Genomic DNA, 18,173 nt, shown 5'->3' with positions numbered 1-18,173 from the left:
ATTACCACTCAGTTAACGTAAAATCTTTACTATTATTGTACGATTTATTATCGTGAGACTACGTGTGGAGGGGGGCGTGGCCTGCGGGCCTGCCGCGGAACGGGGTGTTGCCATTACTGGCCTCGAAGGCAGCGACAGGTGCGAAGAAGGCCCAGGTGGGGGCCTTGTTATCTAATCGCCTGTCGCCTTTATTAGCAGCAGCCGTGACGAGACGCGTTAGTCGGGGTTGGAGGTGCTGCTGAGCGGATGCAAAAGCCTCTGCACCTGTTATGAGAATAAAACAGTGTTATACCCTGAAATTCCCGGCTCTCCTGGCAGTGTGTGGTGGTCCGAAGAACCCACTAGAGGGCAACTTCTACACTACCACTTGTCAATATTATTTCAAGTGACACAAAATTACAAAAAATTCTAGGAATTAACATTTTTATTTTTCGGAAATATACGATTATTCTCGGAAGCCTTACATGTTTCTCACTTTTTCTCAACTATTTTCTTAGTCACATTTTTTTCCCTGTAAGATGAGAAAAACTCATTGTAAAATTACAAAATATTTTTGTAAAAACACTACAGCGGAAAAATAATTTTTTCTTGGATGATTACGATGTTTTTTTTCTCCAAATAAAACAATTTTAAGAAGATAACGTTTTCCTTGTACACAACTTTTACACATTTGCTCTTTGTTACAAAAAATATGACTTTTATTCACATAAAACTACCTTTTTTAAGGATGCACAATATATATTTTTTGTAAATGTACGATTATTCCCGGAAGCCTTACATTTTTCTCAATTATTTTCTCGGTCACATTTTTTTTTTCCTTGTAAGAATATTGTAAAATTACAAATATTATTATAAAAACACTGCAGCTGAAAAAACTTTTTTCTTGGATGATTACGACATTTTTTTCCTCCAAATAAAACCATTTTAGGAAGATAACTTTTTCCTTGTACACAACTTTTACACAATTGCTCTTTGTTACAAAAATTATGACTTTTATTCACATAAAACTACCATTTTTAGGGATGCACAATATATATGTTTTTTTTCCAAGCCAATACCGATACAGACAACCTTCTGCTTCTCAATACCGATACTCATAACTTACTTATAGAACTTATTTTGCTCCCGCACATACTGAGAGACAAATATATTGTACATGCAAACATACATACGGTGTGGTATATTCATGCGTAAATACGCACATCCAGTACAGATATATATATATATATATATATATATATATATATATATATATATATATATATATATATATATATATATATATATATATATATATATATATATATATATATATATATATATATATATATATATACATATATATATATATATATATATATATATATAGCCTCTTTGTTTTTTCCTGACCTAACGTATATTCCATGTTACCCCGGTATTGAGCACTGTATAACGGATAAACCACAGTAACCTCGACTATATATACGGTATATACATATGCAGTATATACAAATACATATATACACTGTATACACATACAGACATGGCACATACGTACATCCACACACACATCTACATCTACAAAAATATGTTCTTAAAAATCAAAGGCACAGGACATTTTGATGCAAAAAAACAATTCAAGGTCAGTTAATCAATACATTCTAAACTACCTGTAAACATTTTTAAATAATTATATATATATATATATATATATATATATATATATATATATATATATATATATATATATATATATATATATATATATATATATATATATATATATATATATATATATATATATATAAAGAAAAAACAAAGAGGCTATTTTATCCCTACAAGCCTGTTTCGCAGGTTTCCTTGCTCTTCAGGGGACTTTATTCAACTTTTATTTAACTCCCCTGAAGAGCAGGGAAACCTGCGAAACAGGCTTGTAGGGATGAAATAGCCTCTGTGTTTTTTCCTGACCTAATGTATATTCCATTTTACCCCAGTATTGAGCACTATATAACGGATAAACCAAAGAAACCACGACTATATGTATATATATATATATATATATATATGTATATATATATATATATATATATATATATATATATATATATATATATATATATATATATATATATATATATATATATATATATATATACAGTATATATATATATATATATATATATATATATACATATATATATATATATATATATATATATATATATATATATATATATACAGTATATATATATATATATATATATATATATATATATATATATATATATATATATATATATATATATATATATATATATATATATATATATATATATATATACATATAGTCGAGGTTTCTTTGGTTTATCGGTCTGCCGATATTATCGGCCGATAAATGCGTTAAAATGTAATATCGGAAATTATCGGTATCGTTTTTTTTTATTATCAGTATCGGTTTTTTATTTTTTTTATTTTTATTTTTTATTTATTAAATCCACATAAAAAACACAAGATACACATACAATTAGTGCACCAACCCAAAAAACCTCCCTCCCCCATTTACACTCATTCACACAAAAGGGTTGTTTCTTTCTGTTATTAATATTCTGCTTCCTACATTATATATCAATATATATCAATACAGTCTGCAAGGGATACAGTCCGTAAGCACAAATGATTGTGCGTGCTGCTGGTCCACTAATAGTACTAACCTTTAACAGTTAATTTTACAAATTTTCATTAATTACTAGTTTCTATGTAATTGTTTTTATATTGTTTTACTTTCTTTTTTATTCAAGAAAATGTTTTTTAGTTTATTTATCTTATTTTATTTTATTCATTTTTTAAAAAAGTACCTTATCTTCACCATACCTGGTTGTCCAAATTAGGCATAATAATGTGTTAATTCCACGACTGTATATAAAAAATAAAAAAAAATCTCGTAAAACCTTTTTTTTATATGTTGGCATCTGGGTGAAAAAAACCCCCCAGTGTAATAATTGTGTCATGCGAGTGTGGCCCTAATATTCTTTGACACGCCAGAGTGCATAGGATTGCAAATGGCGGCGAGGTAGTGGGGGCGGTGAGGGCGGGACTAAGATTCGGGGTTTCTGACTGCGGTGCGGAAGCTCTGATTGGCTGAGAAGAAGGCTCGTGCAGGCAGACTTGGGGGACGCATATGGGGACCATTTGGGTAATTGGGCTGCCACTCCACACAGACGTATTACTGTTACAAAACAAAACAAAAGAGGCCAAACTCAGCATAGTTTTGACAGTTGATTTGAAAAAAATAAAAATAAATTAAAAGAAGACAACAGCCAGTGGACAGGGTGGACCCCCTCAGAGGAAGCAACCCAAGAAGACAGGGTGGACCCCCTCAGAGGAACTACAAGAAAGAAGCAACCCAAGAAGAGCATTTAGGTGACTTCTAAGTCTTAAGCAAACACGTCCGTCCCTCTTTGGCCCTCAAGTGGCGGCGTGACAGCACTGAGCGCGCTCAGATGAGCTTGCGTCATGTCGGTGATTGGTTTTGGAGAGACTGGCTGTCAGACCATCCAACACTGGCCCATCATCCTGTCAGACCATCCAACACTGGCCCATCATCCTGTCAGACCATCCAACACTGGCCCATCATCCTGTCAGACCATCCAACACTGGCCCATCATCCTGTCAGACCATCCAACACTGGCCCATCATCCTGTCAGACCATCCAACACTGGCCCATCATCCTGTCAGACCGTCCAACACTGGCCCATCCTCCTGTCAGACCATCCAACACTGGCCCATCATCCTGTCAGACCATCCAACACTGGCCCATCATCCTGTCAGACCGTCCAACACTGGCCCATCATCCTGTCAGACCATCCAACACTGGCCCATCATCCTGTCAGACCATCCAACACTGGCCCATCATCCTGTCAGACCATCCAACACTGGCCCATCATCCTGTCAGACCATCCAACACTGGCCCATCATCCTGTCAGACCATCCAACACTGGCCCATCATCCTGTCAGACCGTCCAACACTGGCCCATCCTCCTGTCAGACCATCCAACACTGGCCCATCATCCTGTCAGACCATCCAACACTGGCCCATCATCCTGTCAGACCGTCCAACACTGGCCCATCATCCTGTCAGACCGTCCAACACTGGCCCATCATCCTGTCAGACCATCCAACACTGGCCCATCATCCTGTCAGACCGTCCAACACTGGCCCATCATCCTGTCAGACCATCCAACACTGGCCCATCATCCTGTCAGACCGTCCAAAACTGGCCCATCATCCTGTCAGACCGTCCAACACTGGCCCATCATCCTGTCAGACCATCCAACACTGGCCCATCATCCTGTCAGACCATCCAAAACTGGCCCATCATCCTGTCAGACCATCCAAAACTGGCCCATCATCCTGTCAGACCATCCAAAACTGGCCCATCATCCTGTCAGACCATCCAACACTGGCCCATCATCCTGTCAGACCGTCCAACACTGGCCCATCATCCTGTCAGACCATCCAAAACTGGCCCATCATCCTGTCAGACCATCCAAAACTGGCCCATCATCCTGTCAGACCATCCAAAACTGGCCCATCATCCTGTCAGACCATCCAACACTGGCCCATCATCCTGTCAGACCGTCCAAAACTGGCCCATCATCCTGTCAGACCGTCCAACACTGGCCCATCATTCTGTCAGACCATCCAACACTGGCCCATCATCCTGTCAGACCATCCAACACTGGCCCATCATCCTGTCAGACCGTCCAAAACTGGCCCATCATCCTGTCAGACCATCCAACACTGGCCCATCATCCTGTCAGACCATCCAACACTGGCCCATCATCCTGTCAGACCATCCAACACTGGCCCATCATCCTGTCAGACCGTCCAAAACTGGCCCATCATCCTGTCAGACCATCCAACACTGGCCCATCATCCTGTCAGACCATCCAACACTGGCCCATCATCCTGCCAGACCGTCCAACACTGGCCCATCATCCTGTCAGACCGTCCAACACTGACCCATCATCCTGTCAGACCGTCCAACACTGGCCCATCTACCTGTAACACCATCCAACACTGGCCCATCATCCTGTCAGACCATCCAACACTGGCCCATTATCCTGTCAGACCATCCAAAACTAGCCCATTATCCTGTCAGACCGTCCAATACTGGATCATCCTGTCAGACCGTCCAACACTGGCCCATCATCCTGTCAGACCGTCCAACACTGGACCATCATCCTGTCAGACCATCCAAAACTAGCCCATTATCCTGTCAGACCGTCCAATACTGGATCATCCTGTCAGACCGTCCAACACTGGCCCATCATCCTGTCAGACCGTCCAACACTGGACCATCATCCTGTCAGACCGTCCAACACTGGCCCATCATCCTGTCAGACCGTCCAACACTGGCCCATCATCCTGTCAGACCGTCCAACACTGGCCCATCATCCTGTCAGACCATCCAATACTGGCCCATCATCCAGTCAGATCGTCCAACACTGGCCCATCATCCCGTCAGACCGTCCAACACTGGCCCATCATCCCATCAGACCAGTCAGTATGTATTATGTGTGTATACCAGTCAATGTTTATTATGTGTTTACCAGTCAGTATTTACTATGTGTGTATACCAGTCGGTATGTATTATGTGTGTATACCAGTCAGTATTTACTATGTGTGTATACCAGTCAGTATTATTATGTGTGTATACCAGTCAGTATTTACTATGTGTGTATACCTGTCAGTATTTACTATGTGTGTATACCAGTCAGTATTTATTATGTGTGTATACCAGTCAGTATGTATTATGTGTGTATACCAGTCAGTATTTATTATGTGTGTATACCAGTCGGTATGTATTATGTGTGTATACCAGTCAGTATTTACTATGTGTGTATACCAGTCAGTATGTATTATGTGTGTATACCAGTCAGTATTTACTATGTGTGTATACCAGTCAGTGTTTATTATGTGTGTATACCTGTCAGTATTTACTATGTGTGTATACCAGTCAGTATTTATTATGTGTGTATACCAGTCAGTATGTATTATGTGTGTATACCAGTCAGTATGTATTATGTGTGTATACTAGTCAGTATTTATTATGTGTGTATACCAGTCAGTATGTATTATGTGTGTATACCAGTCAGTATTTACTATGTGTGTATACCAGTCAGTATGTATTATGTGTGTAGACCAGTCAGTATTTATTATGTGTGTATACCAGTCAGTATGTATTATGTGTGTATACCAGTCAGTATTTATTATGTGTGTATACCAGTCAGTATGTATTATGTGTGTATACCAGTCAGTATTTACTATGTGTGTATACCTGTCAGTATTTACTATGTGTGTATACCAGTCAGTATTTATTATGTGTGTATACCAGTCAGTATGTATTATGTGTGTATACCAGTCAGTATTTATTATGTGTGTATACCAGTCAGTATGTATTATGTGTGTATACCAGTCAGTATTTACTATGTGTGTATACCAGTCAGTATGTATTATGTGTGTATACCAGTCAGTATTTACTATGTGTGTATACCAGTCAGTGTTTATTATGTGTGTATACCTGTCAGTATTTACTATGTGTGTATACCAGTCAGTATTTATTATGTGTGTATACCAGTCAGTATGTATTATGTGTGTATACCAGTCAGTATTTATTATGTGTGTATACCAGTCAGTATTTATTATGTGTGTATACCAGTCAGTATTTATTGTGGGTGTATACCAGTCAGAATGTGTTGGACTATCAACATTTATCAATTTTTTTTTAATATTACCCTTTTTGTTATTATGCATATTGAAAGAAATGCATTTTTTCCTCAACTTTCTCTGTCTTTTTTGCCACATGTGCCAGCTTTTTTTAGCATGTCAGCTCGACGGGTCGGGATTTGTACTTTACCGAGTTAGCAGGGAAGGCGTCTTTGACGTTGAAATAGAAGCCAAAGTAGATCATGTTGAAAACTCCGTGGCGTCCGAGCGTGGAGGTCAGTCCCTTGTTCAGACCCTTCAGCCCGAAGCCGTCCGAGTTGATGATGCGTCGGGCCTGGCCAAACGAGGACGGTTGCTGTTCGGGGGAGACGTCCAAAAGTGGGCAAAAGGCGACGTATGAAGAAAGACATATTGTTTGGTATGCCACTCACCTCTTTGAAGGCATTCCTGTTGGCCTGAAGACTGACTTTGACCACCTCGAAGGGATTGACCACCACGGCCTCGGTCAAGCCTGCGCCCAGACCCGCTGCGGACAACGCCTACCAGGTGGTAGGACAATGTGGGAGAGGAGCGTTCATTTGGAGTTGATTGTAAACACTTTCACAATGACAGTATTAGCAACATTCTATTGCGCCAGTAGAGCTAAAGACATCTTCTGGATGCTGACCACTCATCATACTTGGGGAAAAAATAAAAATAAAGTTTGCCTACTGCCACTTTTATTTTATTTTTAAAAAAACTTAATTTGGTTTATTTGCATAGACTGGGCGACGTTAGTTCAATAGAAAATTATTTTAGAAGCACTGCTCTAGAGGAAATGTTGTACTTTTTAAGTGCAGTGACAATAACATGTTTCTACTTCAAAAAATAAAATAAAATAAATACAATAAATAAAATAAATACAATAAATACAATAAATAAAATAAATAAAATAAATAAAATAAATAAAATAAATAAAATAAATAAAATAAAAAATAACTTTGCCTACGGGCCATTTTTTTTCATTTAAAAAAAAATAAAAAAATTTTTTAAACATAATTTGGTTTATTTGCATATGTAGACCACTCATAAAAGACTGGGCGACGTTAGTTCAATAGAAAACATTTCTAGAAGCACTGCTCTAGAGGAAATTTCGTTGTACTTTTTAAGTGCAATGACAATAAAATGTTTCTACTTTAAAAAAAAATAAAATAAAATAAAAAAATGAATAAAATAAACTAAAATAAATAAATAAAAAATAAGTTATTTTTAAAATTTTTAATTTTTTTTTTTAATAAACATAATTTGATGTATTTGCATATGTAGACCACTCATAGAAGACTGGGCGACGTTAGTTCAATAGAAAACATTTTTAGAAGCACTGCTCTAGAGGAAATGTTCTTTGTACTTTTTAAGTGCAATGACAATAAAATGTTTCTACTTTTAAAAAAAAAAAAAAAATAAAAAAAAAAAAAATAAAATAAATGAATAAAATAAAATAACATTAATAAAAATAAAAAAAGTTATTTTTTCCATTTTTTTATAAAGAAACATTTTTAGAAGCACTGCTCTAGAGGAAATGTTGTAGTGTTTAAGTGCAATGACAATAAAATGTTTCTACTTAAAAAAATAAAAAATAAATACAAAATAATAATAATACAAAAAAAATAAAAGAATAAAAAAATAAAAAAATACATAAAATTAAAAAATAAAAAAAAATAAAAAAAAAAGTTTGCCCAAAGGCCCTTTTTTTCCCATTTTTGTATTTTTATTTTTTTTAAACATAATTTGATGTATTTGCATATGTAGACCGCTCAGAAGACTGGGCGACGTTAGTTCAATAGAAAACATTTTTAGAAGCACTGCTCTAGAGGAAATGTTCTTTGTACTTTTTAAGTGCAATGACAATAAAATGTTTTTACTTTAAAAAAATAAAAAATAAAAATAAATAAAAATAATAATAAATTAAAAAAATAAATGAAATACAAATAAAAAGTTTGCCTACTGGCCCTTTTTTTTCATTGTTTTAATTTACTTATTTTTTTAAAAATTTGATTTATATGCATATGTAGACCACTCATAGAAGACTGGGCAATGTTAGTTCAATAGAAAATTATTTTAGAAGCACTGCTCTGGAGGAAATGTTGTTGTACTTTTTAAGTGCAATGACAATAAAATGTGTTTACTTTTAAAAAATAAAAAATAAAAAATAAATAAATACAAAATAATAAAATAAAATAAAAAAATAAAATAAGTTTGCCTACTGGCCCTTTTTTTCCTTTTTTTAAAAAAAACAAAACAAACCTAATTTGATTTATTTGCATATGTAGACCACTCATAGAAGACTGGGCGACGTTAGTTCAATAGAAAACATTTTTAAAAGCACTGCTCTAGAGGATATGTTGTTGTACTTGTGAGGAACTGGCATGGCTGCCGTTTGTGTGTCCCCAAGATGCAAGAACCAGGAGGAGGATGAGCAGGTAAGATGACTTTAATTAACATCAACAGAGAAATGAAAGCAGTCTTGCATGAACGTTCCAACATAAAGAGTCTATCATCGAGCACTGACAGGAAGTAAATACAAAAACAAGGAAACAAACCGAAATGAAGTGACAGATCGTCACAGTACTTTTTAAGTGCAATGACAATAAAATGTTTTTACTCTTAAAAAAATAAATAAAAATAATAATAAAATAAAATGTGGGGCACTGCTCGGTGGCGACCCATTAGTCTTCCTGTTCTGTGGACGGGTTGTACTGAAAACACATTTTGCTGCACTTTTAAGTGCAATGACAAAGTTATCCTGTCCTAAAAAAAAGAAAAATGTAAATAAGTTTGCTTACTGACCCTTTTTTTTTTTTTTAAACCTAATTTGGTTTATTTGTATATGTAGACCACTCATAGAAGACTGGGCAGCGTTAGTTCAATAGAAAACATTTCTAGAAGCACTGCTCTAGAGGAAATGTTGTTGTACTTTTTAAGTGCAATGACAATAAAATGTTTATACTCTTTAAAACATTTTTTTTCTAAATTTAAAAAAAATAAGTAAAAAAGTTTGCCTAATGCCCCTTTTTTTTAATTGTATTTTATTTTTTTTAAACCTAATTTGATTTATTTGCATATGTAGACCACTCATGAAAGACTGGGCGACGTTAGTTACATTTCTAGAAGCACTGCTCTGGAGGAAATGTTGTTGTACTTTTTAAGTGCAATGACAATAAAATGTTTCTACTTAAAAAAAATAAATTATAATAATAAAAATAAATAAATAAAACAAATAAAAAAAATAAAGAAATAAGTTTGCCTACTGGCCCTTTTTTTCATTTTTTATTTTAACTTTTTTTTTTTAAACAATTGGATTTATTTGCATATGTAGACCACTCATAGAAGACTGGGCGACGTCAGTTCAATAGAAAACATTTTTAGAAGCACTGCTCTAGAGGAAATGTTCTTTGTACTTTTTAAGTGCAATGACAATAAAATGTTTCTACTTTAAAAAATAAAATAAAAATAAAATAAATAAATACAAAAATAAGTTTGCCTACTGTCCCTTTTTTTCCATGATGTAAAATTAAATGATATGAAATTGTGTGACGTATTAAGATGTAAGTGTGTTCATGTTCGAAATAAACTAAAGAAAGAAGAAGAAAGAATCTATTTTTATTATTTTGTTGAAATGAGATTTTTCAGAAAAAAAATGTCTTGCCATAAAACTCTTAAACAATCATTTTTTTTCCACTCCAAATTATGAACTTTATGACATTTTGAACTTTTTGTGCACTTAGTTTTGATTAAATGTAGGATTCTTCAGGAAAAAAAATGTCTTGCCATAAAAGTCTTAAAAACAGATGAATTCATCATTTTTTAATTTTTTTAATTTAATTTAATATTTATTTTTTAATTATTATTATTATTATTTTTTTTTTTTAAAGTAGAAACATTTTATTGTCATTGGACTTAAAAAGTACAACAACATTTCCTCTAGAGCAGTGCTTCTACAAATATTGCGTTGGAGCATTCACACCTCCATCCATCCATCCATTTTCTACCGCTTGTCCCTTTTGGGGTCGCAGGGGGGGGGGGGGGGGTCGCCGGAGCCTATCTCAGCTGCATTCGGGCGGTAGGCGGAGTACACCCTGGACAAGTCGCCACCTCATCACAGCATTCACACCTCATCTAGGTATTATTATTATTATTACTTCAGTTTGCCATTTTTATGCTTGATTTCGGCCAAAATAATGTACGAGAATATGAATTTAAAACATGTTTAAAAGAGTAAAGTTGCAGATTCATGAAATAGCAGCAGAGTTGACCTCAGCTCGCTAGGTTCAAGCGTACGTATTCAAATGCTGAAATGTCGCAACGCTGCATGTATTTGCACGAATACGGTGTGCACAGGAGTGTGTGTGTGTGTGTGTGTGTGTGTGTGTGTGTGTGTGTGTGTGTGTGTGTGTGTGTGTGTGTGTGTGTGTGTGCGCAATGGGAACATGTCAAGAACGTGTCTATAGCTCATTACTCTTCCTGCCTTCTTTATCCCGCTGTCAGAGCCCCGGGAGTCATCCTCCTCAGACACGCCACGCCATATTTACACAGGCCGCCACCTTCGCATTCCCTGTTTGTCTCATTGCCCGCCGCGTCCCGATTAATCACACTGAAGACATTCAGCTGCGAGTCGGTGAGAGAGCGAGACGCCACTCAGCAGCACCCACATGGCGCCGTCATCGACGAGGGGGGGAAGAACCAGAGTGAGGAGATAGGAGGGGGAGGGGTTGATAGATGGGACAGGTAAAGGGTCTCTCCACCAATGGCCAGCATGGCTGACACCTGCCTGAACAGCAGCGGCAACACCCGAGTAGAACGTCAATGCCAATACACACATTAAGAGTCCTGAGCTCACACTTATGCATAACAAAACTACATTAGGAGGTTGCCTACAGCCATTTTTGTTTTTAATTAACGCCATTCCGAGAAGGAAATACGATGGAAAAAAAAGTGACGACAATATAAAGTATTATTAGAGTTTAATAACAATAAAACTTTTGCTCCATATTTACATTTATTTACAAGTGTGTACATTACAAGCTAAAAAAAAAGTGTATAATTTTAAGTCGGTTTTTAACACTTTTATGACGGGTCATATTTTTTTCTAAAGAATCCTACGTCTGATCAAAACTAAATACACAAAATTTAAATTTTATGGAAACAAAGGTCATAATTTGGAGGAAAAAAAAGGTTATTTTTAAGACTTTTAGGGCAAGATATTTTTTTTTCTGAAGAATCCTACATTTAATCAAAACTAAGTACACAAAAAGTTCAAAATGTAATCCAGCCATCCGTCCATTTTCTACCGCTTGTCCCTATAAAGTTCATAATTTGGTGGGGAAAAAATTCATTGTTTAAGACTTTTATGACAAGACATTTTTTTCTGAAAAATCTCATTACAACAAAGTAATAAAAATAAACAAAAAAAAATAGTTGTATTTTTACACAAAAAATATAGCCCCATTCATTGCAGTTTACCTGACACAAAAAACGTGACAAATTATTTTTGTTTTGTAAAAAAAAAACAAAAAAACGGATCAACGTTTTTTTAAATTTTTTACAAAAACTAAAATAATAATAATAATAACAATTCTGAGTTACCCTAGTAAGATTCTAAGGTTCCTTTTAATAAAAAAGATTACTTTTTTTTTTTTTTTTTACAAAAACAAAAATAATTTGTCACGTTTCGTGTGTCAGGTAAACTGCAATGAATGGGGTTATATTTTGTGTAAAAATACAACTATTTTTTTGGTCTATTTTTATTATTTTGTTGTAATGAGATTTTGACGCACCCTCATGCCCGTTAAAAAAAAAGAGAGGGGGGGGGGGGGGGGGGCACCAGTGTTTTTTTAGAGGCGGTATAGTACTGAATATGATTCATTAGTACCGGTATACCGTACAAACCTACGAGATTGTAACACGTTTCAATAGAAAAGTCAAGCACTTTTTTTTTTTTTTACAAAAACAAAAATAATTTGTCACGTTTCGTGTGTCAGGTAAACTGCAATGAATGGGGTTATATTTTGTGTAAAAATACAACTATTTTTTCGGTCTATTTTTATTATTTTGTTGTAATGAGATTTTTCAGAAAAAAATGTCTTGCCATAAAAGTCTTAAACAATGATTTTTTTCCCCACCAAATTATGAACTTTATAGGGACAAGCGGTAGGAAATGGATGGATGGATGGATGGATGGATGAAATTTGGAACGTTTTGTGTACTTAGTTTTGATTAAATGTAGGATTCTTCAAAGTCCTAAAAAAAGATAAAAAACTAACTTTTTTTCCTCAAAATTATTATTTTGTTTTTGTACAAAAAAAAAAAAAAAAAAAGGAATCTTTTTTTATAAGAAGGAACGTTGGAATCTTACCAGGGTAACTCATTAGAATATTTTATTTTTATTTTGATGGTCTGTATAACGTTTTTAGATTGTCAGGTATACACTTGTCAAAAGCAAATGGTCATCTTAGCTGAATATATCTTTTGACAATAGTTGTAAATTTACCAGACTAAAGTTGTTATTTTACGTCAACTATTTTTGAGGGGAAAAAAAGTGTATAATTTTAAGTCGGTTTTTAACACTTTTATGGTAGGTCATATTTTTTCTAAAGAATCCTACGTCTAATCAAAACTAAATACACAAAATAAAGTCAAAATTTTATGAAAACAAAGGTCATAATTTGGAGAAAAAAAGTTTGTCAGTTTTTAAGAATTTTATGGCAAGACGTTTTTTTTCTCTCTGAAGAATCCTACATTTAATCATAACTAAGTACACAAAAAGTTCAAAATTTCATAAAGTTCATAATTTGGTGCGGGAAAAAAATTATTGTTTAAGACTTTCATGGCAAGACATTTTTTTTCTGAAAAATCTCATTACAACAAAATAATACAAAAAGACAAAAAAAATGGTTGTATTTTTACACAAAAAAATTATACCCCATTCATTGCAGTTTATCTGACATATGAAACATGAAAAAAACAAAAACGGATCAACATATTTTTTATTTTTTACAAAAACTAAAATAATAATAATAATAACAATTCTGAGTTACCCTAGTAAGATTCCAAGGTTCCTTTTAATAAAAAAGATTACTTTTTTTTTTTTTACAAAAACAAAAATAATTCGTCACGTTTTTTAAGTCGGTTTTTAACACTTTTATGGTGGGTCATATTTTTTCTAAAGAATCCTACGTCTAATCAAAACTAAATACACAAAATAAAGTTGAAATTTTATGGAAACAAAGGTCATAATTTGGAGGAAAAAAAGTTTGTCAGTTTTTAAGACTTTTATGGCAAGACGTTTTTTTTTCTTCTGAAGAATCCTACTTTTAATCAAAACTAAGTACACAAAAAGTTCAAAATTTCATAAAGTTCATAATTTGGTGGGGAAACAAATTATTGTTTAAGACTTTTATGGCAAGACATTTTTTTCCCCTAAAAATCTCACTACAACAAAATAATAAAAATAGACAAAACAAATGGTTGTATTTTTACACAAAAAAATTATGCCCCATTCATTGCAGTTTATCTGACATATGAAACATGACAAATGATTTTTGTTTTGTAAAAAAAAAAAAAACGGACCAACATTTTTTTTATTTTTTACAAAAACTAAAATAATAATAATAAAAAATTCCGAGTTACCCTAGTAAGATTCCAAGGTTCCTTTTAATAAAAAAGATTACTTTTTTTTTTTTTTTTACAAAAACAAAAATAATTTGTCTCGTTTCGTGTGTCAGGTAAACTGCAATGAATGGGGTTATATTTTGTGTAAAAATACAACTATTTTTTTGGTCTATTTTTATTATTTTGTTGTAATGAGATTTTTCAGAAAAAAATGTCTTGCCATAAAAGTCTTAAACAATGATTTTTTTCCCCACTAAATTATGAACTTTATAGGGACAAGCGGTAGTAAATGGATGGATGGATGAAATTTTGAACTTTTTGTGTACTTAGTTTTGATTAAATGTAGGATTCTTCAGAGAAAAAAAATGTGTTGCCATAAAAGTCTTAAAAACAGATAAAAAACAAACTTTTTTTAATTTTAAGTCGGTTTTTAACACTTTTATGGTGGGTCATATTTTTTCTAAAAAATCCTACGTCTAATCAAAACTAAATACACAAAATAAAGTTGAAATTTTATGGAAACAAAGGTCATAATTTGGAGGAAAAAAAGTTTGTTTTTCATCAGTTTTTAAGACTTTTATGGCAAGACATTTTTTTTTTCTGAAGAATCCTACTTTTAATCAAAACTAAGTACACAAAAAGTTCAAAATTTCATAAAGTTCATAATTTGGTGGGGAAACAAATTATTGTTTAAGACTTTTATGGCAAGACTTTTTTTCCCCTGAAAAATCTCAGTACAACAAAATAATAAAAATAGACAAAAAAAAAAGTTGTATTTTTACACAAAAAAATTATACCCCATCATTGCAGTTCACCTGACACACGAAACGTGACAAATTATTTTTGTTTTGTAAAAAAAAAAAAAACCGGACCAACGTTTTTTTTATTTTTTACAAAAACTAAAATAATAACAATACAAAAATTCTGAGTTACCCTAGTAAGATTCCAAGGTTCCTTTTAATAAAAAAGAATACTTTTTTTTTTTTTTTTTTACAAAAACAAAAATCATTTGTCATGTTTCGTGTGTCAGGTAAACTGCAATGAATGGGGTTATATTTTGTGTAAAAATACAACCATTTTTTTGGTCTATTTTTATTATTTTGTTGTAATGAGATTTTTCAGAAAATCTTTATTTTGTGTATTTAGTTTTGATTAGACGTAGGATTCTTTAGAAAAAATATGACCCGCCATAAAAGTGTTAAAAACCGACTTAAAATTAAAAAAAAGTTTGTTTTTTATCTGTTTTTAAGACTTTTATGGCAAGACATTTTTTTCTGAAAAATCTCATTACAACAAAATAATACAAAAAGACAAAAAAAATGGTTGTATTTTTACACAAAAAAATTATACCCCATTCATTGCAGTTCACCTGACACACGAAACGTGACAAATTATTTTTGTTTTGTAAAAAAAAACAAAAAACGGACCAACGTTTTTTAAATTTTTTTTACAAAAACTAAAATTATTTGTCACGTTTCGTGTGTCAGGTAAACTGCAATGAATGGGGTTATATATTTGTTTTGTCTATTTTCATTATTTTGTTGTAGTGAGATTTTTCTGAAAAAAATGTCTTGCCATAAAAGTCTTGAACAATATTTTTTTCCCGCACCAAATTATGAACTTTATGTAATTTTGAACTTTTTGTGTACTTAGTTTTGATTAAATGTAGGATTCTTCAGAAAAAAAATGTCTTGCCATAAAAGTCTTAAAAACAGATGAAAAACAAACCTTGTTTCCATAAAATTTTAACTTTATTTTGTGTATTCAGTTTTGATTATATGTAGGATTTTTTAGAAAAAATATGACCTGTCATAAAAGTGTTAAAAACCTACTTAAAATTATACACTTTTTTCCCCTCAAAAATAGTTGACGTAAAATAACAACTTTAGTGTGGTAAATGTACAACTATTGTCAAAAGATATATTCAGCTAAGATGACCATTTGCTTTTGACAAGTGTATACATGACAACCTAAAAACGCTATACGGACCATCAAAAGAAAAAAAGAAAAATTCTAATGAGTTACCCTGGTAAGATTACAACGTTCCTTCTTAAAAAAAGATTCCGACATGTTTTTTGTTTTTTTTCAAAAAAAAAAAAAGTGTCACGTTTCGTGTGTCAGGTAAACTGCAATGAATGGGGTATAATTTTTTGTGTAAGAAAACAAAAAATTTTTTTGGTCTATTTTTATTATTTTGTTGTAATGAGATTTTGCCCGTTAAAGAAAAAGGGGGCCGGGCACCAGTGTTTTTTAGAGGCGGTATAGTACTGAATATGATTCATTAGTACCGGTGTACCGTACAAACCTACGAGATTGTAACGCGTTTTAATGAAAAGTCATGCAAATGTTCTTCCTGTTCCCGGTCCGTGTGTTGTGGTGAGCGTGTGCTCGGGTGTGTGTCGGACTCACCAGACCAGGAGACAAAGGGGTCAAATTCAGCAACTTCTTGTACTGCTCGAAGGTGAAAAACTGCAGAAGAAAGATTGGGACCAATGAGTGTGTCTGAGTCCAGTCCATAGTGGATCTAACATAATAATAGTGAGAGTCCAGTCCATAGTGGATCTAACATAATAGTGAGAGTCCAGTCCATAGTGGATCTAACATAATAGTGAGAGTCCAGTCCATAGTGGATCTAACATAATAGTGAGAGTCCAGTCCATAGTGGATCTAACATAATAGTGAGAGTCCAGTCCATAGTGGATCTAACATAATAGTGTGAGAGTCCAGTCCATAGTGGATCTAACATAATAGTGAGAGTCCAGTCCATAGTGGATCTAACATAATAATAGTGAGAGTCCAGTCCATAGTGGATCTAACATAATAGTGAGAGTCCAGTCCATAGTGGATCTAACATAATAATAGTGAGAGTCCAGTCCATAGTGGATCTAACATAATAGTGAGAGTCCAGTCCATAGTGGATCTAACATAATAATAGTGAGAGTCCAGTCCATAGTGGATCTAACATAATAGTGAGAGTCCAGTCCATAGTGGATCTAACATAATAATAGTGAGAGTCCAGTCCATAGTGGATCTAACATAATAATAGTGAGAGTCCAGTCCATAGTGGATCTAACATAATAGTGAGAGTCCAGTCCATAGTGGATCTAACATAATAATAGTGAGAGTCCAGTCCATAGTGGATCTAACATAATAGTGAGAGTCCAGTCCATAGTGGATCTAACATAATAATAGTGAGAGTCCAGTCCATAGTGGATCTAACATAATAGTGAGAGTCCAGTCCATAGTGGATCTAACATAATAATAGTGAGAGTCCAGTCCATAGTGGATCTAACATAATAGTGAGAGTCCAGTCCATAGTGGATCTAACATAATAGTGAGAGTCCAGTCCATAGTGGATCTAACATAATAGTGAGAGTCCAGTCCATAGTGGATCTAACATAATAGTGAGAGTCCAGTCCATAGTGGGTCTAACATAATAGTGTGACAGTCCAGTCCATAGTGGATCTAACATAATAGTGAGAGTCCAGTCCATAGTGGGTCTAACATAATAGTGTGACAGTCCAGTCCATAGTGGATCCAACATAATAGTGAGAGTCCAGTCCATAGTGGGTCTAACATAATAGTGAGAGTCCAGTCCATAGTGGATCTAACATAATAGTGAGAGTCCAGTCCATAGTGGATCTAACATAATAGTGAGAGTCCAGTCCATAGTGGGTTACTTAATTTAAGAATATTTTTCAACATATTGAGCAAAAAGGTCTCTTTTTTCTACTACCAGGAAAAGTGCACTTGTTATTAGTGAGAATATACTTATTTAAGGTATTTTTGGGTTTATTGACGTTAGCTAATTTGACTTG

General features: G+C 33.7%; 1 protein-coding gene across 2 annotated transcripts in view; it reads right to left on the bottom strand.

The window, feature by feature from the left end:
- The window catches only part of slc25a21 (solute carrier family 25 member 21), a 257,515-nt gene that overhangs the window by 9,323 nt on the left and 230,019 nt on the right, over positions 1–18,173 (bottom strand). For both annotated transcript variants that reach the window (XM_062040111.1, XM_062040107.1), the window contains exons 6-8: positions 16,765–16,824; positions 7,140–7,247; positions 6,899–7,063 (exon numbers count right to left, since the gene is read on the bottom strand). In XM_062040111.1, the coding sequence (XP_061896095.1) occupies positions 6,899–7,063; positions 7,140–7,247; positions 16,765–16,824 (333 nt within the window). The remainder of the gene's footprint in view (positions 1–6,898; positions 7,064–7,139; positions 7,248–16,764; positions 16,825–18,173) is intronic.

The sequence above is a fragment of the Entelurus aequoreus genome, linkage group LG03 (assembly GCF_033978785.1).
Source record: "Entelurus aequoreus isolate RoL-2023_Sb linkage group LG03, RoL_Eaeq_v1.1, whole genome shotgun sequence".
Lineage (NCBI taxonomy): Eukaryota > Metazoa > Chordata > Actinopteri > Syngnathiformes > Syngnathidae > Entelurus > Entelurus aequoreus.
This window is presented reverse-complemented; position numbering and strand designations above follow the sequence as displayed.